At 41.1% G+C, this 26,738-nt stretch overlaps 3 protein-coding genes, 1 long non-coding RNA gene and 1 other non-coding gene across 25 annotated transcripts in view; 3 read left to right on the top strand and 2 right to left on the bottom strand.

Annotated features, from left to right (window-relative positions):
• Positions 1-18,689, bottom strand: part of SAXO1 (stabilizer of axonemal microtubules 1) — a 126,605-nt gene extending 107,916 nt beyond the window's left edge. Inside the window, exon 1 of the mRNA XM_017973780.4 lies at positions 12,097-18,689. The gene's annotated coding sequence lies outside the window, so the exon portion shown is untranslated. The remainder of the gene's footprint in view (positions 1-12,096) is intronic.
• The window catches only part of LOC118154742 (uncharacterized), a 33,684-nt gene that overhangs the window by 794 nt on the left and 6,152 nt on the right, over positions 1-26,738 (top strand). Inside the window, exons 2-3 of the long non-coding RNA XR_013534452.1 lie at positions 1,222-1,275; positions 3,100-3,162. This is a non-coding gene — a long non-coding RNA (uncharacterized LOC118154742). The remainder of the gene's footprint in view (positions 1-1,221; positions 1,276-3,099; positions 3,163-26,738) is intronic.
• On the top strand, positions 4,294-4,434 carry LOC118147945 (U4 spliceosomal RNA). The gene has a single exon (XR_004734651.1). It is a non-coding gene; the product is annotated as a U4 spliceosomal RNA (small nuclear RNA).
• LOC100404468 (ras-related GTP-binding protein A) lies at positions 12,475-14,114 on the top strand. Its single transcript, XM_002742948.5, has one exon. The coding sequence runs from the start codon at positions 12,749-12,751 to the stop codon at positions 13,688-13,690; it is 942 nt and encodes a 313-aa protein (XP_002742994.1). The 5' UTR covers positions 12,475-12,748; the 3' UTR covers positions 13,691-14,114.
• LOC118154757 (HAUS augmin-like complex subunit 6) overlaps positions 16,373-26,738 on the bottom strand; it is a 50,712-nt gene continuing 40,346 nt past the window's right edge. For 8 of the 21 annotated variants that reach the window (XR_013534399.1, XR_013534380.1, XR_013534387.1 and 5 more), the window contains 4 exons: positions 23,796-23,931; positions 21,241-22,281; positions 20,827-21,124; positions 16,373-19,550 (listed from right to left, as the gene is read on the bottom strand). Coding sequence is in view for 7 of the 21 variants with exons in the window: in XM_078369805.1 (XP_078225931.1) it covers positions 19,489-19,550; positions 21,032-21,124; positions 21,241-22,281; positions 23,796-23,931 (1,332 nt within the window). In the remaining 14 variants the exon portion in view is untranslated. The remainder of the gene's footprint in view (positions 19,551-20,826; positions 21,125-21,240; positions 22,282-23,795; positions 23,932-26,738) is intronic. The other 13 variants (XM_078369820.1, XM_078369837.1, XM_078369848.1 and 10 more) reach the window with 7 other exon arrangements.

Below are 26,738 nucleotides of genomic sequence, written 5' to 3' on the forward strand. Positions count from 1 at the left end.
CATTTTGACTTTCTGCTTACGTGAAATGGGAGCTTAAAGTATTGCCAATCTTTATGCTTGTTTTTCTTTCCCATGTTTCCTAACTCTTTCCATTCATTTTAGTGAATGAGTCAGTCAGAGGCATCTTGGACTGCAAGACACTTAATATTCAGAGCAGTTTTTGTTTTTGGGTTTTTTCCTTCAATATTAGGCTCTAGAATAGACGTCACCAAACTATTGTCTGAAATTGGTAACCTGACTCTTTCTGGTCAGTGAGCTAAGAATGGTCTTCACATTTTTTTAATGGTTGAAAAAATTAAAATAATGATATTACATAACACATGAAACTTACCTAAAATTCAAATTTCAGTGTCTGTAAATAAAGTTTTGAATTTTTTCAACAAATTTTAATAAACACTTCTGATTATGCCTCTTGGCCCACAAAAGCTAAAATACTCACTTTTTACAAAGTGTTCCAACCCCAGCTCTAGAAAGTCAACAAAGTAGATTAATACTGGAGCAAAGCTTATTGATCATTCTTAAGAACAGTGGGCTGGGAAGCTGTTCCTTACCTTCCCAGTAGAAGGTCAGAACTCTAAAGAGGAGGAGGGAAACCTGGCTGAACAAGACAGAGGTGGGAGCTATTGGAAGTCAAAGCAAAGTCTGCACGCCATCCTTCGTCACTGACAGGGAACATCACACAGCCCTTGCAGAGGAAACAGAGTGCCGGACATCAGCTTTCTCTTGATGGCTGCCTAAACCTTATCCATAAATCTTCCAGCATAAGGATGCCTGTTCATGCCCCCTGACATTCCAAATGCCCTTGTGGGTGGCCACCTTGTCAACAATCATGGTACTCCCTACTTCCCCCATCCATGCCCTCAATAGAGGGTAAAGATCTTGAAAGATGAAGATGGTGTGGATAAAATAGCCTCAACAATGATCCAATGCTAGAAAGAAGGGACAACTTACCCTCACCTAGTCACACTTACTGTCCATCTTTTGTTACATCCAACCAACCTTACCCTGACCCATCTGATATGGTTTGGCTCTGTGTCCCCACCCAAATCTCATCTTGAATTGTATTCCCATAATTCCCATGCGTTAGGGAAGAACCTGGTGGGAGATAATTTGAATCATGCGGGCAGTTTCCCCCACACTGTTCTGATTCATGTAGTGAATAAGGATCATGAGATCTGATGGTTTCATCTTCATTTTTTTCTCTTGCACCCACCATGTAAGAAGAGCCTTTTGCCTCCAGCCATGATTCTGAGGCCTTCCCAGCCATGTGGAACTGTAAGTCCAATTAAACCTCTTTTTCTTCCCAGTCCCAGATATGTCTTTGTCAGCAGCATGAAAATGAACTAATACAGTAAATTGGTACCAGTAAAGTGGGGCCCTGCTAAAAAGATACCCAAAAATGTGGAAGCAACTTTGGAACTGGGTAATAGGCAGACGTTGGAACAGTTTGAAGGGCTCCAAAGAAGATAGGAAAATGTGAGAAAGTTTGGAACTGCCTAGAGACTTGTTTAATGGTTTTGCCCAAAATGCTGATAGCAATATGGACAATGAAGTCCAGGCTGAGGTGATCTCAGATGGAGATGAGGAACTTGTTGAGAACTGGAGCAAAGGTGACTCTTGTTATGTTTTAGCAAAGAGACTGGTGGCATTTTGCCCCTGCCCTAGAGATTTGTGGAACTTTGAACCTGAGGGAGATGATTTAGGGTATCTGGCAGAAGAGGTTTCTAAGCAGCAAAGCATTCAAGAGGTGACCTGTGTGCTGCTGAAGGCATTCAGTTTTATAAGGGAAGCAGAGCATAAAAGTTCAGAGTATTTGCATCCTGACAATGCAATAGAAAAGAAAAACCTATTTTCTAAACAGAAATTCAAGCTGGCTGCAGAAATTTGCATAAGTGACAAGGAGCCAAATGTTAACCCCCAAGACAATGGGGAAAGTGTCTCCTGGGTATGTCAGAGATCTTCACAGCAGCCCCTCCTATCACAGGCCCATAGGCCTAGGAGAAAATGATTTCATGGGCTAGGACCAGGGTCCCTGTGCTGTGTGAAGCCTAGGGACTTGGTGCCCAGCATCCTAGCCACTCCAGCCATGGCTGAAAGGAACTAGCACAGACCTTGGGCCATGGCTTCAGAGGATGCAAGCCCCTGTGAGTGCACAGAAGAATTGTGGTTTGGGAATCTCCACCTAGATTTCACAGGATGTATGGAAACCCCTGGATATCCAGGCAGAAGTGTGCTGCAGGGGTGCAATGCTCATGGAAAACTTCTGTTAGGGCAGTTCAGAGGGAAATGTGAAGTTGAAGTTCCCACACGGAGTCCTTACTGGGGCACTGACTAGTGGAGCTGTGAGAAGAGGGCCACCATCCTCCAGACCCCAAAATGGTAGATCCATGGACAGCTTGCACTGGGTGCCTGGAAAAGCTGCAGACACTCAATGCCAGCCCGTGAAAGCATTTGGGAAGGAGGCTGTACACTGCAAAGCCACAGGGGCAGAGCTTTCCAAGACATGGGAACCCACCTCTTGCTTCAGCATGACCTGGATGTGAGACATGGAGTCAAAGGAGATCATTTTGGAGCTTTAAGATTTGACTTCCCCACTGGATTTCAGACTTGCAATGGGGCCTGTAACCCCTTTGTTTTGGCCAAGTTCGCCCACTCAGAGTGGCTGTATTTACCCAATACCTATACCACCATTGTATCTAGGAAGTAATAGCTTGCTTTTGATTTTACAGGCTCATAGATGGAAGGGACTTGCCTTGTCTCAGATGAGATTGCGGACTTTTTGGGGGGGGTTAATGCTGTAATGAGTTAAGACTTTGAGGAACTGTTGGGAAGGCATGACTGGTTGTGAAATGTGAGGACATGACATTTAGAGGGACCAGGGGTGAAATGATATGATTTGGCTCTGTGTCCCCACCCAAATCTCATCTTGAATGGTACTCCCATAATTCCCACATGTTGCAGGAGTGACCTGGTGGGTGATAACTTGAGTCATGGGGGCAGTTTCCCCCACACTGTTTTCATGGTAGTAAGTCTCATGAGATCTGATGGTTTTATCAGGGTTTTCTGCTTTTGCATCTTCATTTTTTTCTCTTGCCACAGCCATGTAAGAAGTGCCTTTCACCTCCCACCATGATTCTGAGGCTTCCCCAGCCATGTGGAACTGTAAGTCCAATTAAACCTCTTTTTCTTCCAAGTCTCAGGTATGTCTGTATCAGCAGTGTGAAAACTAATACACCATCTAAACCTCCCTAACCCTGGTTTCAAAATTTCATCCCCTAGGAACTATTTACTATAACTTGCTGTCGAGTTACAGCAAACCTTTCTGGGCACTTTTCTGTAAGTTCTCTCATCTATTTCTTACAGCTGACGTAAGTCTATCATGCCCATATTACAAATCAGAACACTGAAGTTGGGAAGTAAACTCCCTCAAGATCACACAGCTAATGAGTACTAGATCTGGGATTCAGACTCACAATGATCTCAAACTTTTCGATCCAAGGAAAGGACAAAGAATAAGAATAAATGGCTGCATATGTGTGGCCAGCCCAGCATATGTGAGAGAGCAGCAGGGTGAGGCACAGCCTTCAAAAAAATAAAAATAAAAATAAAATGGGTAAGTTGAATATCTTTGAGACCATTACAAACAGTACTTTTTCTTAAAGTTTTCATTTGCTTCTTAATATGGACATCTTTGTTTAATATTTTCCCTAAAATTTCTGTAGTAAAATTAATACTCAGTGGTGCTGCACAATTTTTCTTCTATAGCCTTACCCCAAACTTATTGCTGTACACCATCTGAAAAGCTACTCTTTATGGAACATTGTTTAAAGTGGTGAGATCACACCACTGCACTCCAGCCTGGGTGACAGAGTGAGACCCTGCCTCAAAAGAAAAGAAAATATTAGCAAACTAAAACCAGCAACATATAAAAAGGATTAAATACCATGACCAAGAAGAGCTTATCCCAAGAATACAATGTGGTTTTAATATTGAAAAACCAACTATGGTTAAACATTATTGCTGTTGCGCTGTTTTATTTAATGCACTGTGGAACAAAATAAGGGTATTGTTGGGATGTGATTATGATAACTTCAGGCTTTTAGCTCTCCTCAAAGTTCGAGGTTAAAAAAATGTTAAAAGATGTGAGTTAAAGTTTATGTGTATGATGTGATTTAGCTATGCAGAAAATGTTTAAGTTGGATGTACCTGTTCAGTGTACATCTACTGTACTTAGTCCCTCCAGCCCGGGTATTACCTTCTCAGTGTTCGGGCTACCTTGAGAAAGGCCATGCTAGCTTTGCACAGTGGCAGTATCATAGCCAATGAGGTTTATTTGAGGCACGATTATTGCTCATTGAAAACTTTTCCCAATACCCCACCATCATGACTCAAAATATAGTCGGCATTGGCAATTTTGGGCAGTCTCTAAGGAGTCTGAATTATAAAAAAAATAAAAAAGAAAAAGAAAGGCCATGCTTAGAGAACTGGATTTCTCCTTTGAGAAATTTTAGTATGGTTTGAAGAAATCAAGTGATAAAGAAGTTGCTGGATATGCAATACTTTTTTTTTTTTTTTTTTTTTTTTTTTGAGGTGGAGGTTGGTCACCCAGGCTGGAATGCAGTGACACAATCTTAGCTCACTGCAACCTCCGCCTCCTGGGTTTATGCAGTTCTCCTGCCTCAGCCTCCCGAGTAGCTGGGGCTACAGGCATGCACCACCATGCCTGGCTAATTTTTGTATTTTTAGTACAGGCCAGGTTTCACCATATTGGTCAGGCTGGTCTTGAACTCCTGACGTCATGATCCTCCCGCCTCAGCCTCCCAAAGTGCTGGGATTACAGGCGTGAGCCACCGTGCCCAGCCACAATAATTTACTTCTGTTGAGTGCTACATTTTAAGAACCTAGATGAGAAGAGTAGTTGGTTGGCTCCATCATGTTTTATGTCTTTGAGAGAGATACAGGTCTGGGACTTCACTTTTTAAATGTTACATGTTCCAAAGTGCAGTGTACTGTGAATCTTTTATTTAAAAAAAATTGTAGGTGCTTTTATGTATAATTGGAATGATTTATTACTCTTGTTGCCCAGGCTGGAGTGCAATGCCATGATCATGGCTCACTGGAACCTCCGCCCCCCAGGTTCAAGCAAATCTCCTGCCTCCGCTTCCTGAGTAGCTGGGATTACAGGCATGCCCTACCACACCTGGCTACTTTTTGTATTTTTAGTAGAGATGAGGTTTCTCCATGTTGATCAGGCTGGCCTCGAACTCCCAACCTCAGGTGATCTGCCCACCTCGGCTTTCCAAAGTGCTGGGATTACAGGCATGAGCCACCATGCCTGGCAGAAAATGTTTTTAAAAAGAAAAAGTGCTGAGTGCAGTGGCTCTGGGAGGCCGACGCGGGTGGATCACTTGAGGCCAGGAGTTCAAGACCAGCCTGGCCAATGTGACAAAACCCCATCTCTACTGAAAATACAATAAATTAACCAAGCATAGTGGCACACACCTGTAATCCTAGCTACTTGGGAAGCTGAGGCAGGAGAATCACTTGAACCCTGGAGGCAGAGGTTGCAGTGAGCCAAGATGGTGTCACTGCACTCCAGCCTGGGCAACAAAGTGAGATTCTGTCTCCAAAAAAAAGAATAAAAGAAAAAAGAGAGAGAAAGAAAGAGGTCATAAAAGTATATATTGCATGATTTCACTTATATGAAGTTTCTCAAGAAGGTAAATCTCTACAGACAGAAAGAGGACAAGCAGTTGGCTGGGTCTCAGGGTAGGAGCAGAGATCAAATGCAAACAGGGACAAGGGAACTTTTGGGGATGGTAGAATACTGTAAAATTGAGTGGCAGTGACAGAACTATATACTTACATACAATAAATGAATTTTACAGAATTAAAATTATACCTCAATAAAGCATTTAAAAAAAAAAAAAAAAACCTCTTGCAAAAATTCCCTTTCAGAATAAAGGGCATCCAAACTGGAAAAAAGAAGTCAAATTATCCTTGTTTGCAGATGATATGATATTATATTTGGAAAAACCTAAAGGCTCCACCAAAAAACTATTAGAATTGATCAACAAATTCAGTAACATTGCAGGATACAAAATCAACATACAAAAATCAGGAGCACTTCTACATGCCGACAGCAAGCAATCTGAAAAAAAAATGTAAAAAGTAATCCCAATTATGATAGACACAAATAAAATTAAATACCTAGGAATTAACCAGGGAAGCAAAAGAGCTCTACAATGAAAACTATAAAACACTGATGAAATAAATTGAAGAGGACACAAAAAATGGAAAAATACTCTATGTACATAAATTGGAAAAATCAATTTTGTGTCCATGCTACCCAAAGCAATCTACGGATTCAATGAAATCCTTATGAAAGTACCAATAACATTCTGCACAGAAATAGAAAAAACAATCCTAAAATGTATATGAAACCAAAAAAGATCCAGAATAGCCAAAAGCTATCCTGAGCAAAAAGAACAAAATTGGAGGAATCACATTACCTGAACTCTGATTATACTACAGAGTTATAGTAACCAAAACAGCATGGTACTGGCATAAACACAGACATATAGACCAATGGAACAGAAAAGAAAATGCAGAAACAAATCCATACATCTACAGCTAACTCATTTTCAGCACAGGTGCCAAGAACATGCATGGGGAAAAAACAGTCTCTTCAATAAATAGTGCCAGAAAAACTGAATATCCATATGCAGAAGAAGGAAACTAGACCCCTGTCTCTTACCATATACAAAAATGAAGTCAAAATGGATTGAAGACTTATATCTAAGACCTGAAACCATGAAACTATTACAAGAAAACACTGGGGAAACTCTCCAGAACACTGGTCTGGACAAAAACTTCTTGAGTAATATCCACAAGCACAAGAAACCAAAGCAAAAATGGACACATGGCATACATCAAGTTAAAAAGCTTCTGCACAGGGCCGGGCGCGGTGGCTCAAGCCTGTAATCCCAGTACTTTGGGAGGCCGAGGCGGGTGGATCACAAGGTCGAGAGATCGAGACCATCCTGGTCAACACGGTGAAACCCCGTCTCTACTAAAATTACAAAAAATTAGCTGGGCATGGCGGCGCGTGCCTGTAATCCCAGCTACTCAGGAGGCTGAGGCAGGAGAATTGCCTGAACTCAGGAGTTGGAGGTTGCGGTGAGCCGAGATCGCGCCATTGCACTCCAGCCTGGGTAACGAGAGTGAAACCCCGTCTCAAAAAAAAAGAAAAAAGCTTCTGCACAGTAATAGAAACAATCCACAAATCAAAGAGACAACCCACCGAATGGGATATACTATTTGCAAACTACCCATCTGATAAAAAAATTAATTAGAATATATAAGAAGCTTAAACAACTCTATGGAAAAAAATCTAATCTAAATTTTTTAATGGGCAAAAGATCTGAATAGACATTTCTCAAAAGAAGACATACAAATGGCAAACAGGCATATAAAATGGTGCTCAAAATCATTGATCATCAGATAAATGCAAGTCAAAACAACAATAAAAAATCTGTCACCCCAGTTAAAATGGCTTTTATCCAAATGATAGGTAATAACAAATGCTGGTGAGGATGTGGGGAAAGGGAACCCCTGTACACTGTTGGCGGGAATGTAAATTAGTATAACCACTATGGGAACAGTTTGGAAGTTCCTCAAAAAACTAAAAATAGAGCTATCATACAATGCAGCGATCCCACCGCTGTGTATATACCCAAAAGAAAGGGAATCAGTATATCAAAGAGATATCTGCACTCCTATGCTTGTTGCAGCATTGGTCACAATAGTCAAGATTTGGAATCAACCTGAGTGTCCATCAACAGATAAATGGATAAAGAAAATGTGGCCAGGTACAGTGGCTGACGCCTATAATACCAGTACTTTGTGAGGCCAAGGTGGGAGGAACACTTGAGCCCTGGAGTGTGAGACCAGTCTGGGAAATATAGCAAAACTCTGTCTCTACAAAAAAATTCAAAAATTAGTCAGGCTTGGTGGTCAGGAAGCTGAAGTGGGAGGATCACTTGAGCCTGAGAGGCAGAGGTTGCAGTGAACCAAGACTGCACCACTACACTCCAGCCTGAGCAACAGAGCAAAATCCTGTCCCTCCAAAAAAGAAAATGTGGTAAATATACACTATTCAGCCATTAAAAAGAATGAGATCTTGTCATTTGCAACAACATGGATGGAACTGGAGGTCACTGTGTTAATTAAGTGAAATAAGCCAGGCACAGAAAGATAAACTTTGCATGTTCTCACTTATTTGTAGGAGCTAAAAATTAAAACCATTGAACGCATAGACACAGAGTAGAAGAATGGTTACCAAAGGCTGGGAAGGATCATAGGAGGGTTGGGGGGGATATGGGGATGGTTAATAGGTACAAAAAATAGTTACAAAGCATAAATAAGACCTAGTAGGGGCCAGAGATGTGGGCTCACACCTGTAATCCCAGCACTTTGGGAGGCCAAGACAGGCAGATCGCTTGAGCTCAGGAATTCAAGACCAATCTGGGCAACATACTGGGACCCTGTCTCTACAAACATTAGCCAGGCATAGTGGTGCGTAACAGGAGTCCTAGTTACTCGGGGGCACTGATGTGGGAAGACTGCTTGAGCCCAGAGGGTGGAAGCTGCAGTGAGCAGTGATCACAACACTGTACTCCAGACTAGACCACAGAGTAAGACCCTGTCTCAAAAAAAAAAAAAAAAAAAATAGTATTGATACCACAAAAGGGTAATTACAGTCAATAATAATTTCATTATACATTCAAAAATAACTAAAAGAGTAATTGAGCCTGGCATGGTAGCTCACGCCTATAATCCCAGTACTTTGGGAGGCAGAGGTGGGTGATCACCTGAGGTCAGGAGTTCCAGACCAGCCTGGCCAACATGGTGAAACCCCGTCTCTACTAAAATACAAAAATTAGCCAGGCATGGTGGTGGGCACCTGTAATCCCAGCTACTTGGAAGGCTGAGGCAGGGGAATCGCTTGAACTCAGGAGACAGAGGCTACAGTGAGTTGAGATTGTGCCACTACACTCCAGCCTGGCCAAAAAAAAAAAGAGTATAATTGCATTGTTTGCAACATGAAGGATGAATGCTTGAAGGGATGGATACCCCATTTACCATGATGTGATTATTATGCATTGCATGCCTGTATCAAAGTATCTCATGTATCTCATAAATATATATACCTACTATGTACCCACAAAAATTATAAACAAAAACACTTTTCAATTCCCTTTCAGTATTACTATCAAATTATTATTATTCCATTTTTAGTATTTTAAATTAAAATTTCTCTCCTATTTCCAAATAAGCTGGCAGATTGAACACATGCATTTATCTTTCTCCAGAATCTCACAAAAATGAGAGAAATGGGATGAGACGGCAAGAACGGAAGAGAAGTAAGTGGCCAGGTGTGGTGGCTCACGCCTGTAACCCCAGCACTTTGTGAGGCCAACAAAGGCAAATCCCGTGAGGTTGGGAGTTCAAGACCAACCTGATCAACATGGAAAAACCCAATCTCTACTAAAATACAAAATTACCCGGGTGTGGTGGCGCATGCTTGTAATCCCAACTACTCAGGAGCCTGTGTCAGGAGAACTGCTTAAACTGGGGAGGAGGAGGCGGATGTTGTGGTGGGCAGAAATTGAGCCATTGCACTCCAGCCTGGGTAATAAGAGCAAAACTCCGTCTCAAAAAAAAAAAGGTGGGAGGGAGTAAGAGATCATAAAATCAAATTTTTGGAAGCAGCAGTGCACAAGCAAGAATGGTAACTGACTTTAGCTGACTCAAGAAAGCTAAATCCTTAGCCAGTAGTAGGGAAAGCCAAGAAGCAACATTTTTACCACAGAACCTCCAAATGATGCAAGAATCAGCAGCATCAGAGATTGCACTATAAAAGGAGAAATTGTTTGAGGAGCTGTTTAAGATGCAATTAGACTTACGGATCCCCTTGCAGTTTCACATAGCTGGGCAACTGCCCATCTCTCATCTAAGAAGACTAGCAGTTTTTATTCCCTGCAAAGAGTAAGACAGGGGGTCTCTGGACTAGGGGAACACCAGAGACACTGAGGACGAGGGTACCATATTGTAAACAGGATTAAGTTGGCCTATAAATTGAATATTAGCAACCTAGCTTTCTTCTAACATTTAGTAACCAGAATGCTATTTATCAGGCTTATACTTACCCAAGCCCAGTAGAAGAATCCTGGGAGAATCTAACCAGCCAAAGACAACAGGTCTGAAGGTGGCAGGCAGCAAGAGTTTCTTCAAAGAAATGGCCTAGTCATTTCAGTGAACCTGATAGTCTTCATTGCTACCCATAGGTTTTAAATAACTTTAAATAGAGCAGATGACCAACAATCACTGAACAACTGAGGAAAGTTTCTAACATGAAAATGATCAAAACAAAAGAACATACAAACAAAAGAAACTTGGAAGAAACCAAGACTAAACAGAGGATAAAAACTTTTTTTAATGCTACTATTATCGTCAGAGAGATAAAAGAAGATATTTAATCCAATAAAATAATTTTATGTTTTTAAAAAGAACTACTAGAATAGCCTATAGAAATTTAAAATATGATTATTAAAATTCAAAACTCCAGAGTTCGAAAATTAAGATGAGAAAAATCTCCTGGAAAGTAGAACAAAAAGACAAATAGAAAATAAGAAAGATTTACCAAAAAATTTTTAAAAATTAAGGCAGGCGCAGTGGCTCAAGCCTGTAACCCCAGCACGTTGGGAGGCTGAGGAGGGGAGCTCACCTGAGGTCAGGAGTTCGAGACCAGCCTGACCAACATGAACATAACCCATCTCTACTAAAATTACAAAATTAGCTGGGCATGGTGACACATGCCTACAATCCCAGCTACTCAGGAGGCTAAGGCAAGAAAATTGCTTGAACCCAGGAGGCAGAGGTTGTGGTGAGCCAACATCACGCCATTGCACTTCAGCCTGGGCAACAACTCCATCTCAAAAAACAATAATAATAATAATAATAATAATAATAATTAGGCATAGCTAGGACATGCCTATAGTCCTAGCTACCTAGGAGGCTGGCATGTGATGGATGATCCCTTCAGCCGAGGAGGTGCAGGCGGCAGTGAGCTATGATCTTACCACTGCACTCCAACCCGGTTGACAGAGAAAGACACTGTCTCTAAAAATACATTTAAAAATTTAAAAAAAAGAAAAGAAAGAAGGCTGGGCATGGTGGCTCACACCTGTAATTCCAGCGCTTTGGGAGGTCGAGGCGGGTGGATTACCTGAGGTCAGGAGTTCGTGACCAGCTTGGCCAACAGGGTGAAATCCCATCTCTGCTAAAAAATACAAAAATTAGCCAAGCATGGTGGGAGGCATCTGTAATCCCAGCTACTTGGGAGGCTGAGACAGGAGAATTGCTTCAACCCAGGAAGCAGAGGTTGCAGTGAGTTGAGATCGTGCCATTGCACTCCAGCCTAGGCACCAAGAGTGAAACTTTGTCCAAGGAAGGGAGGGAGGGAGGAAGGAAGGAAGAAAGGAAGGAAGGAGGCTTTAAGGTAGATATAGAGGCTTCAGTATCCTGATGACTGTCATTCATTCTGAATGAATGATACTGGATGACACTGATTCACTCATCTACTCATCAAGAGCAGAATCATATTATGCTTTAGAGGGGCACAGTGTGGCCTATTGTGAGGCAAATGGACTGCAGTCAGTCTGAAACCAAATTCCATTTCATCATTTAGTATCTGTGTAATTTGGTTAAGTGACTTAACCTCTCTAACCTTTGATTCCCTTACTTGAAAATAGGGTTATTAATTCACAGGGTTACTGTAAGGATGAAACTAATGCATGGAGTTCCATAGTATCGTTTCCTCGAGCTTTGGAATTCTAATTATAAATTCTAAAGTCTGAGATTACGGGGAAAGCAGATGTGAGAAAGGAATTTAAAGCACCAACTGGAAGCCAGGATGTCTCCCAGGAGGGTCTTGCTGTCATCTAGCTGAGCAGCAGCGGGCAATCGCTTAACTTGTCTAAGTCTCACTTTCCGCACCTGCAAAGTCTCCATCCGCCCTGCCCTTGTACTCACTGGGTGAGGGAACCCGGGAGGCCTAAGTGGACTGGGATCCCGCTGGGCTTTCCCTCCACTTCATCTGTCGGCTGCTCCTGCAGAAACCCGCCCAGCACACCTCGCTCCTAAAGCCAGTTGCGGCGGCGGTGGTGGCTGAGGCTTTTTTTTGGCCACGAGAGGGCAGCATTTTCCCCTGCCAACCATACACGTAACCCTAGCAACCGCAAGACCAGCTGCAACAGAACAAAACGCCGGAGTCCTTGGGCTTCCCTTCCATCTTAGGGCTCGCGCTACACAGTTGGATTTCATTAAAGTAGCAGCTTTTCAAAGCTCCTCCGGCAGGGACGGTTGAGCGCAGGAGCTCTCGCGAGATCGCCGCCGGAAGTGGGCGGTGGCGAGGACGAAGCGGCTCCTCTCTCCGGAAGGCAAGCGCATCTCCGGAGCCTTTGCCGCCGACCGCTGCAGGCGCTCCCCTTTGAGAAAGAACCAGCCGAGCCGCAGCCTCTCCAGCTCCTAGCTCGCGCTCTCGGCTCTCCTGCCTGCCCAGCTGCGCGGCGGGGCGGAGTGCAGCGAGGCCCGGCCTGCGAGCTCCCGGCAGCCCCCTCTCCCTCCCTCGGCGCTGCGTGTAGGCCGCGCCCTCAGGCCCAGTCCGCGGCGGCCCCGGCGGGTGATGCCAAATACAGCCATGAAGAAAAAGGTGCTACTGATGGGGAAGAGCGGGTCGGGGAAGACCAGCATGAGGTCGATTATCTTCGCCAATTATATTGCTCGCGACACCCGGCGCCTGGGGGCCACCATTGACGTGGAGCACTCCCACGTCCGATTCCTGGGGAACCTGGTGCTGAACCTGTGGGACTGTGGCGGTCAGGACACCTTCATGGAAAATTACTTCACCAGCCAGCGAGACAACATCTTCCGTAACGTAGAGGTTTTGATTTACGTGTTTGACGTGGAGAGCCGTGAACTGGAGAAGGATATGCATTATTACCAGTCATGTCTGGAGGCCATCCTCCAGAACTCTCCTGACGCCAAAATCTTCTGCCTGGTGCACAAAATGGATCTGGTTCAGGAGGATCAGCGCGACCTGATTTTTAAAGAGCGAGAGGAAGACCTGAGGCGTCTGTCTCGCCCGCTGGAGTGTGCTTGTTTTCGAACGTCCATCTGGGATGAGACGCTCTACAAAGCCTGGTCCAGCATCGTCTACCAGCTGATTCCCAACGTTCAGCAGCTGGAGATGAACCTCAGGAATTTTGCCCAAATCATCGAGGCCGATGAAGTTCTGCTGTTCGAAAGAGCTACGTTCTTGGTTATTTCCCACTACCAGTGCAAAGAGCAGCGCGACGTCCACCGGTTTGAGAAGATCAGCAACATCATCAAGCAGTTCAAGCTGAGCTGCAGTAAATTGGCCGCTTCCTTTCAGAGCATGGAAGTTAGGAATTCCAACTTCGCGGCTTTCATCGACATCTTCACCTCAAACACGTACGTGATGGTGGTCATGTCAGATCCGTCGATCCCTTCTGCGGCCACCCTGATCAACATTCGCAATGCCAGGAAACACTTTGAGAAGCTGGAGAGAGTGGATGGCCCCAAGCACAGTCTCCTCATGCGTTGAATAGTCCCAAATGCTCTTTCTGAAAATGCTGAGTTGCCTTTTTTGTTTGCATCCTTTATTTTTAATATTCATAATGTTGTGTGCTTAAAAGTGGGCTTTGAAGTGTGTGCTGCTTTCTCCTTTCATCTTTCTCCCCTGCTCTCCAGTCTTTAAACCTTGGACGCTACTTACTCAGCTGTCCAGTAGAGCTTGAAGCTGGCTCTTCTGAGAAGATGGTATGGTGTAACACTAAAGTAGGTGGTTCGTGCGTGTTCTGATTACCTGGTTATAATAGATATGCACATCAAAGCCTTTACCAGTATCTTCCTGTATTCCGTATCAGATTGCAAAGATGGAATGTTACTATTTTATCAGCAAGGTATTAAAATGCATTTATAAATTCTTCTTGGCTTCATTCATGAATAAACGTGTTAGCAATTTAAAACATGGTCTTATTTGAAATAACTTTAAAGTGCTTAATATGTAAATCTAGATTCTGACTGCCCACAAGTACTGATTAAGTGGCATATTTGATTTTGTGAGTTTAGCCCCCAGCACTTTAGCGATGTTTGGTAACAGCTGTAGAAGTACTTATGCTGTGTACTCAAGCTAGACACCTGAGTCAGTATTCACTTACTAGCTCTCTGAACATGGGCAGAATACTTAATTTCACTACACTTGTATCCTTATTGTAAAATGTGGCTCAGAATACTGCTTCATAGCCAGGCAAGGTGGCTCACGCCTGTAATTCCAGCACTTTGGGAAGCTGAGTTGGGAGGATTCACCTGAGACCAGGGGTTCAAGACCAGCCTGGCCAAGATAGTGAGACCCTGTCTCCACACACAAAAAAAAATTTTTTTTTTATTAGCTGGGCATAGTGGTGCTTGCCTACAGTCCTAGCTACTTGGGAAGCCGAGGAAGGAGGATTGCTTGAGTCCAGGAGGGAGAGGCTGCATTGAGGCATAATTCAGTGTCATTGCCCTCCAGTTTGGTTGACAATGCAAGAGCCTATCTTAAAAACAACAAAAAACACTTGATAGATTGTTAAAAGGATTAAATTCAACATGAAAAGTATTTAGGAATGGTGCCTAGGGCGTACTCACTCTATGTGTTAACTACCATTACCACCTACTGAGCCATTCTTCCCCAAATTACTGATGTGAAACTTATTTGAATATTTAGTCCCTTACTAAATGTCAGGTGTTTTGCCAACACGGTCAGCTAATTTTGTATTTTCAGTAGAGATGGGATTTCTCCATGTTGATCAGGCTGGTTTCCAACTCCCAACCTCAGGTGATCTGCCCACCTCAGCCTCCCAAAGTGCTGGCATTACAGGTGTGAGCCACTGTGCCCGGCAATGACAGGTGTTCTTAAGCACGTGTGCATTTATCTTGCTGAATCCTCACAACCTATGTGGTAGGTTACTTTCTATTTTAACAGATAAGCAAACTGCTATGACCTTATTAAGGTCATACAGCTAAACCCAGGCAATCTGACTACTGACTCTCCTAATCATTACACCCCATTACTTGCACTGAAAAGTTAACCATAAGAGTCCTAGCTTTTTATTTATTTATTTTGAGATGGAGTCTCCCTCTGTTGCCCAGGCTGGATTGGAGTGCAATGGCATGATCTAGGCTAACAGCAACCTTTGCCTCCCAAGTTCAAGCCATTCTCTTGCCTCAGCCTCCCAAGTAGCTGGGACTACATGCCCAGCTAATTTTTGTATTTTTAGTAGAGACGGGTTTCACCATGCTGGTCAGGCTGGTCTCAAACTACTGACCTCAAGTGATCTGCCTGCGTCGGCCTACCAAAGTGCTGGAATTACAGGCATGAGCCACCTCACCTGGCCATTTTGTTATTGTTGTTATAACTTGCATGCACAGACCAGCACTGGTGATGGGTCCCAGCTTTTTAGATATACATTATTCCTTCATATAATTCCAAATTTACACACTGAGTAAGCCGAAGCCCAGGAAGCTAAGCAACCTCCCTCAAGGAAGAGTTTCACTTATTTGGGGCAAGATCACTTTCCCATTTGTATTCATCTGGAAATTGGATAATACTGAACCAGATTCTTAGATCACCTACTTTTGAGGAAGGATTCTGAGGTTCCTAATTTAGATTGGCAATGTGGTGTAGTAAAATCGGAAAACATATCTGAAGTGTCCCATTCCAGTTCCAGCAATAGTTGCCTTATAGATGGAAAAGAAATCTAAGTACTTTAGAGCCAAGAGACCTGTGATCAACTCTAAGCCTCTCATTTTACACCCTAGGTGCTATCTTTGTATAGGCAATAAATGTAAGTGATAGGGCTTTAGAATTTCTAAGGCTTTATAAAATTATTTAATATGTATTAAACCCTTTCTAGCAGCAGACGTGGATGACACCACTCATGAAGAGTAAGAAGCTATTCAGGTGTTAATTTATAAATATTACTTAATTAGGGTCATTGGCAGTAAATTAGTATAAAGACTCCAGATGAGAAAACTGATGCTATAGGTATACTTTTAAAAATCATTTTAAAATACTATGTACAGTAAATCTAGTAATTAAAATGGCAATAACAAAATGTTTACCTGAATCGCTGAACCTCTCAAATTTATTTTGTAGATGAGGTTATTAATATACCTTTATATGTCATCATCCTACAGTTTGCAGGGACATAGTTCTTTTTGATATATAGGAAATTCCAGAGCCAGATAATATAAAATATTTATTGAAAACAACAGTATTTAAAACATAAGAGCCCTATAGAGGATTCTCAAATATTTTAAAGATAGGATGCAGAGCTGCTATTCACAGTGCATAAGGAAAAAGTCACTTCCAGAGTAACTATGTATCTGCAACATAATACAAAAGAAACATTTACTTTAGTACATTCAAGAGTAGGAAAATAATAGCTTTCATACAGGTCTCCAGAATTCCCGTTTTTCCTTTAGATAAATTTGACTTCAAAGTCAAGAGACTTACAGTAAAGAAAAGGTTTCAAAATACTTGTATTTTTGTTTTGTTAAATTTTCCCCAAATGTTAACTTCAACTATTTTTTATTCTACTTGATAACATTTTTCATGTTTAGCAATATTATACACTTCCCTCTTTAAACACTTAAAATAACTAAAACATTTTAGCATTATCTCAGGTTTTCAAGCTGATGTAGAAGTCAGTTTATACACCTTTGTATCTTACAAATAGTGAATAAAATGAAATGCGTTCTATATAATGTCTAATGTTAATGTAATGAGAAATACACTTACAGCAATAACTTAGCCCTCTTTACCATTTATTCCATGATATAGGAGGCAAACAAAACAATTCCAATACTTAAATATTGCTAAAGATGACACATGGCCCTTGGGGTATATGTATGTGTGTGAATGCATACACCCAACACACATTTACATAGGTGTATATGTATTTATGTATGCACTGCTATAACTAGAGAGACCACATGCAACCATAAAAAAAAATAGTAAAAGTAGTGGAATATTAAATGAATAAAAAGACAAATCATAGAAGATTTCAGAGGAGGAGGAGGCACATGGATATAAAAAGCATAGATTAAGACTTCAAGGTGGAAGTCAGATTTGTTCTGAGACCGAAATCAGAGTTGTAATTGTGGTAAGCCAGGAGAGGAAGGCAAGGTATTCCTGCCCCAGGAGAATTGTAAATCAAGGTTTCTAAAGACCCATGCTCACTGAAGCAGTTCAGTTAAAAAATGGGAGATTACAGTGGAAGGGGGAATAGACAAAATTCATTATAGGGATCTTACATGTCTTTAAATTTGGACTCAATTCTAGAATTAACAATGAACCATTAATGGAATTTTAAGCAAGGAAGTGACCCAATCAAAACAGTTCCTTAAGATCACAAGGCAACTATGCAGGAGATACTGCACAGGGAAAAGGCTGAAGGCAAAAAGCTGCAATCACAGTGGTTTAGGAGAAGAAAGTGATACATGTGAGATAATTTTTGTTTATGGTACTGGCACATGAAGAACAGGAAAGAATGTCAAAAACTTTCAGCCTATCACAGGTATAACACACTTAACATTTTTTTTAAAACAAATCTAAAATGTCTACAGACATTCTGCTCTTTTGATTCTCAGTAATTAGGGGCTTCTCAGACTTGACTGGCGAAATTGAGCTTCCCTACTGATGGCTAACAATCTCTACCGAAGCATATATGCAACTATGTACCTGCTTCTTAAAAGTACCACAGGGTTAAATGTGAATCTCTATTTCCTAGCAGCAGTTCTCACTCTTTGTTGAGCTTAAGAATTACCAGGGAAGCATATTTAAAATATAATTAAGTGAAATCATGCACATTAAGTGTCTAGCAATGGCCATCGCACTTCTGCAGATGCTGTTAAGACAGCCTTACATGCTAAGATTTTCAGATCCTCAGTTTTCTTAAAGCAAACTAAAGAATAGTTTCCCCAGAGACCTGCAGAGTCCCTGATTTGTTGTATTAATAAAAGACACAACTTAGTTCATGAAGCTTTTTCTTCCTCCTTTTCCATTACAAAGAAGGCAGTTACAAGTGCTTTCTTCTGTCTTTTCTCACAAAAAGATGAGTCTTCACACTGGGACGGGACAACTTAGAGACAGGTAGCCCAAGATAAGTGAAGAAAGATGACTGTTAAGCCACCTACTTCCATAAATTTCCCCTCCACCTTCTCTCCTTGCCAGTTCCTTGGGGGCTAGTGTGGACAAGATTTTGATGGTTGTGAGATGGGGTCTACGAAGGGCACTGTAGGTAAGATCACCCTTCCAGTGCCTGATCCATTCCTCCTGGTTTACAGAGGGCGACAGTATGTGTTCACTTAGATGCTAGACACAAGTCTTTTTCCGGGCAAGGCATCTGAAGGAATGAGGTAGGAGACTGTACCAGCGTGACAAGGTATTTAACTCCAAGTTCCGTTTTCTCAAGTTCTTGTGAGGCTATTCTGTAGGGACTGAGGAATTTTGATGATTGTTCCTTGTTCCTCTCCCCCAACAGGGGGTACCTCAAAAAAACCCAACAACAATAAAACGGACTAATGAAAATTTTAATTTATATTTTTTGTTAAAATATTAAACTAGGATTAAATTATTGAAGTCTAAATTAGACTAAACATAAATGTTATACAACCCACTGGATGGATTTATAGTTTGACAGTGTTCCTTGCAAGTGTCTACTCATCTTCTTCCATCTTTTTCCTTTTTTAAAATCATTCCGCCCCAGTCTTCACTTAATAATCACGTGCACTTTATTCTACTAAACATCACTACTTGGGATCATTCCACTTCAATAATCATGAAGCCTGTTTAGAGCTTTTCCAGTCTTAAAATTTGTCATCTTGACTACACATCCCAAGGCACTACTTTTCTCACTTTTTTCTGGTTAGCCAGAATGTTCCACAAAGAAACAGTAAAAGATTAGTATATTCAATGGCTACTAACTACTCAGTGAACATACAACAAAAACTACTCATCCTTATATTAACTGACTTAAGTTATAAGAATTACACTAGTATGTTATCATTTATGCATAATGCTTACGAGATTACTCAAGAAATCAAAATGACTTCCCATTGCTTGACATTTGCTTTCCAAATACTTCACATTTCAATCTCATACACCTACAAAAAGAAAAAATCCAAACATACTTTCCTTACCTAAAAATATTAAAGAAGGCTAAAAGGCATTTGGAATTTTTTTTAAACCTTGAAAAACACTGCTACACTTCCAACATGTCTTTTAGTTATAAATCAGTTTCTATCCCGTGGCATAGCTTCCATTTAAGTGCATCATAGTCATATTAAATAGGTATGTCTTCAACTTGTCAAGTCAGATGGAGGTTCTTTTGCATCAAGGCACTTATTCAAAATGTCTTCTTCTGCAAAGTGATTTAAAAAAGAAAAAATGTAAAGTATAAGCAAATATTACAAAGAAAATAAACAGGCCAGATTCCAAGCAGTAGCAAACACTCAATTATGATAAAATTACTATTATTCTCAACAAAGTACCCTCTTTCTCCAAAGATCAATACATTCCTCCTAGAATACTTTTTTTTCTCCTGAGATAGGGACTTGGTCTGTGACCCAGGATTGAGTGCTGTGGCATGATCACAGCTCACTGCAGCCTCAAACTCCCAGGCCCAAGAAATCTTCCCACCTCAGCCTACTGAGTACCTGGGACCACATCATGCGCCAACATAGCTGATTCTTTTGATTTTTTGTAGTGATACAGTCTCCCTGTGTTGCCAAGGCTGATCTTGAACTCCTGGGTTCAAGCAATCCTCCCATCTTTGGCCTCCCAAAGTGCTGGTATTACAGGCATCAGCCACTGTGCCCAGCCAAATACTTTTCAATGTAATAGTGTATAACTATTATGGGCAAATCAGAGTGATATGTAATAAACCTGTATCACCAGATCCTTATCAGTCCTAATGAGCTACAAGAGCAATTTTTTTAACCTTTTAAGAGGAAAATGTTCAAACATACAAAAAGTGAAGAAAAGTAAGATTAACTCAATGTATCCATCACCTAGCTTCAATATTTATTAATACTAACTGTTGAGGACTGAATTGTGTCCCCCAAAAAGATATGTTGAAGTTCTAACTCCAGTACCTCAGAATGTGACCTTATTTGGAAATACAGTCATTACAGATATAATTAGCTAAGAAGCGGTCATACTGGAGTAGGGTGACCCATTCGCTAATATGACTGTGTCCTTCTAAGACACATAGACACACAAGGGAAGAATACCATGTGACAATGGAGGCCAAGGGTTAGAAATTACACTGCCACAAGCCAAGGAATGCGTGGCGCTACCAGAGGCTAGAAGAGGAAAAGAAGGATCCTCTTCTAATGGCTTCAGAGGGAACATGCCCTTTCAACGCCTTGATTTTGGACATCTAGCCTGTAGGACTTACGTCTCCAGAGACAATAAACTTCTGCTGTTCTAAGCCACCCACTTTATGATACTGGGTTATGACAGGCTAGGAAACTAATGTACTAACCTGGCTTCTTTTATCTCTACTCCCCACTCCCACCAAATTTATTTCAAAGGAAGTAAGAGATATTACACCATTACAACGATGATATTTAAAATTGTGTTTCTCAACTTTCTAAAAACCACCTTCCACTGGACAAGATTTTGATGACATTTACCTTTTCGGTCATTTGTATTATAAAACCAGTAGCTTCAGGTTGGGGGGCTTTTTTCCCCACCCTCATCCCAAATCAATTGTAACTATATATACATCAACAGAGATTCTGAAAGGACCTTTACAGTAAGGGATTGTTCCCTTCATCCTAGATGAAGGAAGGAGGAGCACAGTAACAATAAAGGTTGGCCAGGTGCAGTGGCTCACACCTGTAATCCCAGCACTTTGGGAGGCCGAGGCAGGTAGATCACTTGAGGTCAGGAGTTCGAGATCTGCCTGGCCAACATGGTGAAACACCGACTCTATAGAAAAGAAAAGAAAAAAAACAATAAAGGTAATGCAGCATTCATTATGTATTAATCAAAAGTTGAGAGAAAACTTCAACAAGTGCATATGCATAGGTCTACTTAAACCCTACCTTTTAAATTAGGTAGTTCTCCAAGACTACATGATATTGTGGTCCTCAATCTTTGTTCCACTGGAGAAAACTTAATTAGTGGTGAAAGAGACTGTTTTCTTTCACCAATGGACATGCGTAATGATGGCTTTGTATGGTCAGTACGCAAATCATGGGGGTCCAAAAAGTTAAGCATATCCTCTGTTTGTACATTTTGGGTAGTAGGACTCAATACTGGTTTGTGTCTTTCAGGTGTTAGGGGATTCCAGAGGTAAGATTCTTCCCTTTTCTTGGAAAGCAATTTCTTTAGAGCCTCATATCTACTGCAAAGAGCCTGAATATTGAAGTCTGATTCTGGAGTAGTCTGTCTCCTTTCCACAACATGTTCTAGAAGAATGCCACCATGCATAGGACTATTTGGCTCCAGTTTAAAATTGGCCTCTGAACTACTGGAACTATTAAAACTTAGGTGACAACCTTCTTCCGGAAGAGTTTCATGTAATATGCCAAAATCAGTATCTTTAAAACTCTCAGAACTAATTCCACTTGATATCTGAAAAGAGTTCCACAAGGCAGTTTTATTTGTGGAAGGCTTGTTACAAGAAGCTTGCAAGTGGTCCAGCGTTTTAGTATACTCCTCTTCACTGCCACGCATCACATCTATCCTGTGGCCGACAGCAGGGTAGAGTGTCTCCATTTGGCTAGTTTCTGAAAGCTTGGTTAAGGCTATACATTCCAAATCTTGCTTGCAAATTACTTTCTTATTTAACAAACCTGACTGATTTTGTGTTAGTGGTTCATCTATGTGACTGGTCACGACACGTTTCTGAGGCACACACTTGCAATCTGAAACATCTTTCTCTTCAGTCGAATGAGACTGGCCAAAATCTGATACAGTGGTGTCAAAGAGAAAATCGGCCATGCTAAATTCTCTTTGATCATGCCACACAGACGGTGATTCTGGCAATACTTCTCTATGCTCAGTATCCATTTGAATTGGTTCTGTAGTTCTGTTTTCTTCTATTTCAATAGCTTTTCTCCATGAACTCCTAATTTCATTTACTAATTAAAAGGGGAGAAAACACAATTTACTAACATTCCCAAACACAGAGCATGCAATGAATCATTTTATTTCTAACGCTGAAGATAAAGCTCCTGACTCAGTATGTGTTCTATAAATATACTGGTTAAATGACAAGGCTCCGCGATATAATAAATCGAACCATCAAAGAACCCCATCTCCAACTGATCACACACAAATAAACACATATAAAGACAGATGTTCCTGAAATGTGCATCAACTTTTACATAGCACATATGAATTGCATGTATTAAAAAGAAATTTTCTTGTCCATCTAGGCCACAGTTTGGCAAACATATTCTGTAAGGACCAGACAGTAACATTTTAGGCTTTGCAGGCCATCCATTCTGTCTAACTACTTAACTCTGCCATGACAGCATGAAAGTAGCCTTAAACAATGTCAGCAAATGAATACGCTTATGTTCAATACAATTTTATTTACAAAAACACACAAAGTGGGGCCCGATTTGGTTCAGAAGCTGTAGTTTCTGACCTAGGCTGTGGCTCAGTTCAAACCAAATTAAATCAACAGCAAAACAGAAATTATTTAATTACACAACCAAGATGATGTGCCTCCTAAGGACACCAATATCACAGCTTTGCCTACACAAATTACAGGTTATGGGAAAAAGGTATTGGGCAGTTTGACTCATTTAGGAGGGTTTATGGCTGATGCTATTTGTTGATAACTGGAAGAACATAGCCTCTGTACTCTATAAATACGTGGGTAACAGGTCAGACCTGGAGGCAAGATTTTTTTTTTTTTTTTTAAGACGGGGTTTCACCACGTTGGTCAGGCTGGTCTTGAATTCCTGACCTCAGGTGATCCGCCCACCTTGGCCTCCAAAGTGCTTGGATTACAGGCGTGAGCCACCACACCCGGCCGAGATTTTTTTAATGCTCAAATAAGATCTTTTTAGATAAAAGCCAAGTAAAACAACAAAAACAAAATTGCGTATTATCAAAATGTTGTATCTCTGTATAATGAGTACACTAAAGGCACAAAATACTGCTAAAAGACTGTTATGTGAGAATGCCCATACTTAGTATGTGGATAAAAGTGCCTTACAGCAGCATAAATAAAAAGTCATTGCCGCCAGGCCCGGTGGCTCACACCTGGAATCCCAGCACTTTGGGAGGCCGAGGCGGGCAGATCATGAGGTCAGGAGATCAAGACCATCCTGGCCAACATGGTGAAACCCTGTCTCTACTAAAAATACAAAAATTAGCTGGGCGTGGTGGCGCGCACCTATAATCCCAGCTACTTCGGAGGCTGAGGCAGGAGAATTGCTCGAACCCTGGAGGCGGAGGTTGCAATGAGCCGAGATCGCAACACTGTACTCCAGCCCGGCGCCTGGTGACAGAGCAAAACTCTGTCTCAAAAAAAAAAAAAAAGTCATTGCCAACTAAGCTAAAAAGATCTATCAGGCCATGGTTCTAACAGTGGTAATGTAAAAGAAAGAAAAAAGAGTTACAGAAAGCATTATTAACTTACTCAAGTTTTCTGGAGTGCGGGGAATCTGATTCCTTGTTAAGAAGGGGTTAGAACCCAGAGAGTCAATTAGTTCCTCTAATTTTATTTCTTTTCCTTCAGAGAACTGTGGTGCATCAGATAAAACTGCTCTGGCAACCTAAAACAGAAAAGAAAAAGTAAAGCAAAGATGACCAAGCCCGTTGGTAGAATGCAACAAACCCCTGATAAGCACGTCATGGTCAGCAGCCCCTCCCCTTGCAGACAGCACAAAAATAAGCGACAAAGAAGTTCCCAGACAACTCTGCATAGACCATCTAGGTACAATCCTGTAAAGTGAAGTGATACTCTAAAATGTTTCCTCATCTTAAATGGAGAGCCCATATAAAGGAAAGAATAGATAAAAATCTTTTTTTTTTTTTTGAGACGGAGTTTCGCTCTTGTTACCCAGGCTGGAGTGCAATGGCGTGATCTCGGCTCACCGCAACCTCCGTCTCCTGGGTTCAGGCAATTCTCCTGCCTCAGCCTCCTGAGTAAGGTGGGATTACAGGCACGCGCCACCATGCCCAGATAATTTTTTTTGTATTTTTAGTAGAGACGAGGTTTCACCATGTTGACCAGGATGGTCTCGATCTGTTGACCTCGTGATCCACCCGCCTCGGCCTCCCAAAGTGCTGGGATTACAGGCGTGAGCCACCACGCCCAGCCAAATAACAATCTTTACACTGGGAAGATTTAGGGGCAGTTCCAATTGCACAGTGACCTAGGCTGCTATCTGCCACAACTTTTAGCTTGACAGCTCTGTATTCACTAAAATGACTAGTTTTAAAGGAAGCACTCTTCTCTCAATTATAATTAATTTGCACAATAACACCTCTATTAAGAAACAAAATCATTCTGACAACATACCTCCTTGCCAGAAACTTCATTAACAGATCTAAATTAATGAAAGAAGCAGAGATACATTCTAAAACATAGAAAAGTATGTAATATCATAATAGTGCTCTCTGTTAACCATCAATAAAACTGAAAAAGAAAAAAAAAACATGCAAATTAAAAACTCTGCCCCCTGACATCACTAAAAAGTAAACTTCTTGAAGCCATAATTGGCCCAAGAAAATAAAGGGCTTCTCCCTCACAAAAACAGAGTGCTTCTGGGAATTCAAATACTGAATATCACCTGTCATAAACACTCTTAAAGAAAATTAATTTCATTTTACTTTCAGAGCTTCATGAGATTTTAAGACTTTCCTCGTCTATCTGATCCCATTGCTGATATAAATTATTTTAACCAGAAGATGTGTTTTTCCTTTCAAAATTAGGAAAGTAAAAAAGACTGACTTTTCTTTAGTGTAGAGTCAATGAAAAGAAACAACAGAATATTGTTTAGAGATTTAAAAGGACTTAGTACATTTTAGAGATTTAAAAGTACTTAGGGACCATGAAACTAGACCTCATATTACAAAGAAGAAAAACGACTGACATCCAGTCAGGCATGGTGGCTCATGCCTATAATCCCAGCACTTTGGGAGGACGAGGCTAGAGGATCACTTCAGGCTCAGGGTTCAAGACCAGTCTGGGCAAAAAAGTGAGTCTCCAACTCTACAAAAAACAAAAAACAGCCAGGCAAAGTGGTGCACACCTGTAGTCGTAACTGTCTGACAGGCTGAGGAGGAAGGAGCCCTTGAGCCCATGAGTACAAGTTTACAGTGAGCTATAATTGCACAACTGCACTCCAGCCTGGGTGACAGAACAAGACCCTGTCTTCAAAGAAAAAATGACTGACATCCAGTTCTCTTATTTGGACAATGTTCACTTAGTTTGATCAGGAATGCAATAAAGGAGGGGACTCCAATACCTGAATTAATATCCACTAAACCAAATTTTTCTTTCAGTCTCCAGGAATAAAAAGTTAACACTGATTTTCTGGCTGCTTAATCAAATTCAAGCAATGCAAAGCATGTTGTGGGAAACATGTACTAAAAATATTAGTGAATAACTTCAGGATTTAATTTGGGTAAACTGAGTTCTGTAATACTGAGCAATGGTGGTATTATGTGATCACTTACCAGTGAAAAGCAGAATAGTGTTAAGGGACGGGGCTAGTTAGGAAAATCAAGCTCATGAACAACAATGTATCTAATCAAGTCAGAAATATTTTAGACAACAAAAGGAACAAAACCTGCACGCAGAGATATGATACTGCAGTGTGTTCTAATATTCAAAAAAAGAGGAAACTCAGTTAAGCAACAAACAACAGTGATAAAGTATTTTAATAAACACTGGGTACATTTATCTAACTATGCAATGGTTAATCTCCAAAATATCTCAAATGTATCATTTGTATACCTCCAGGTAATATTTAAAGAATGGAAAGTGGGTTGTAAACCACAGATGTAATACTAACTAAATAAGTTTATATTACATCTATTCCTAGGTTTGGGGAAGATCAATTTTGCTTTAAGCATAATTTTTATCATCTATAGCCTCTTTTACCCCATATTACTGCAGGTAATCAATAATTAACTGTATTTCACTTAGGATCAACACCATTGAGAAAATACTTGTTTTTGTTTTTTGAAAGAGGGTCTCTGTTAGTCACTCAGGCTGGAGTGCAGTGGTGCCAACACAGCTAACTGTAGCCTCAACCTCCTGGGCTTAAGTGATCCTCCACCTCAGCCTCACCAGTAAATAGCTGGGACTTCAGAGGCGCCATATTGCTCAACTTTTTTTTTTTTTTGTAGAGATGAGTTTTGCCATGTTGCCCATGCTGGTCTCGAACTTCTGGGCTCAAGTTTTCCTCTTGCCACAGCCTCCCCCAGCCTCTGCCTCCCTACTACAATTTGTACCACATTAATTTTGCTTTAACCATAATTTTTATGATCTATAGCCTTCTTTATCCCATATTACTCCAGGTAATCAATAATTAACTGTAATCCCCAAGTGTTGGGATTACAGGCATGAGGC

This window comes from Callithrix jacchus, chromosome 1, assembly GCF_049354715.1.
Source record: "Callithrix jacchus isolate 240 chromosome 1, calJac240_pri, whole genome shotgun sequence".
NCBI lineage: Eukaryota > Metazoa > Chordata > Mammalia > Primates > Cebidae > Callithrix > Callithrix jacchus.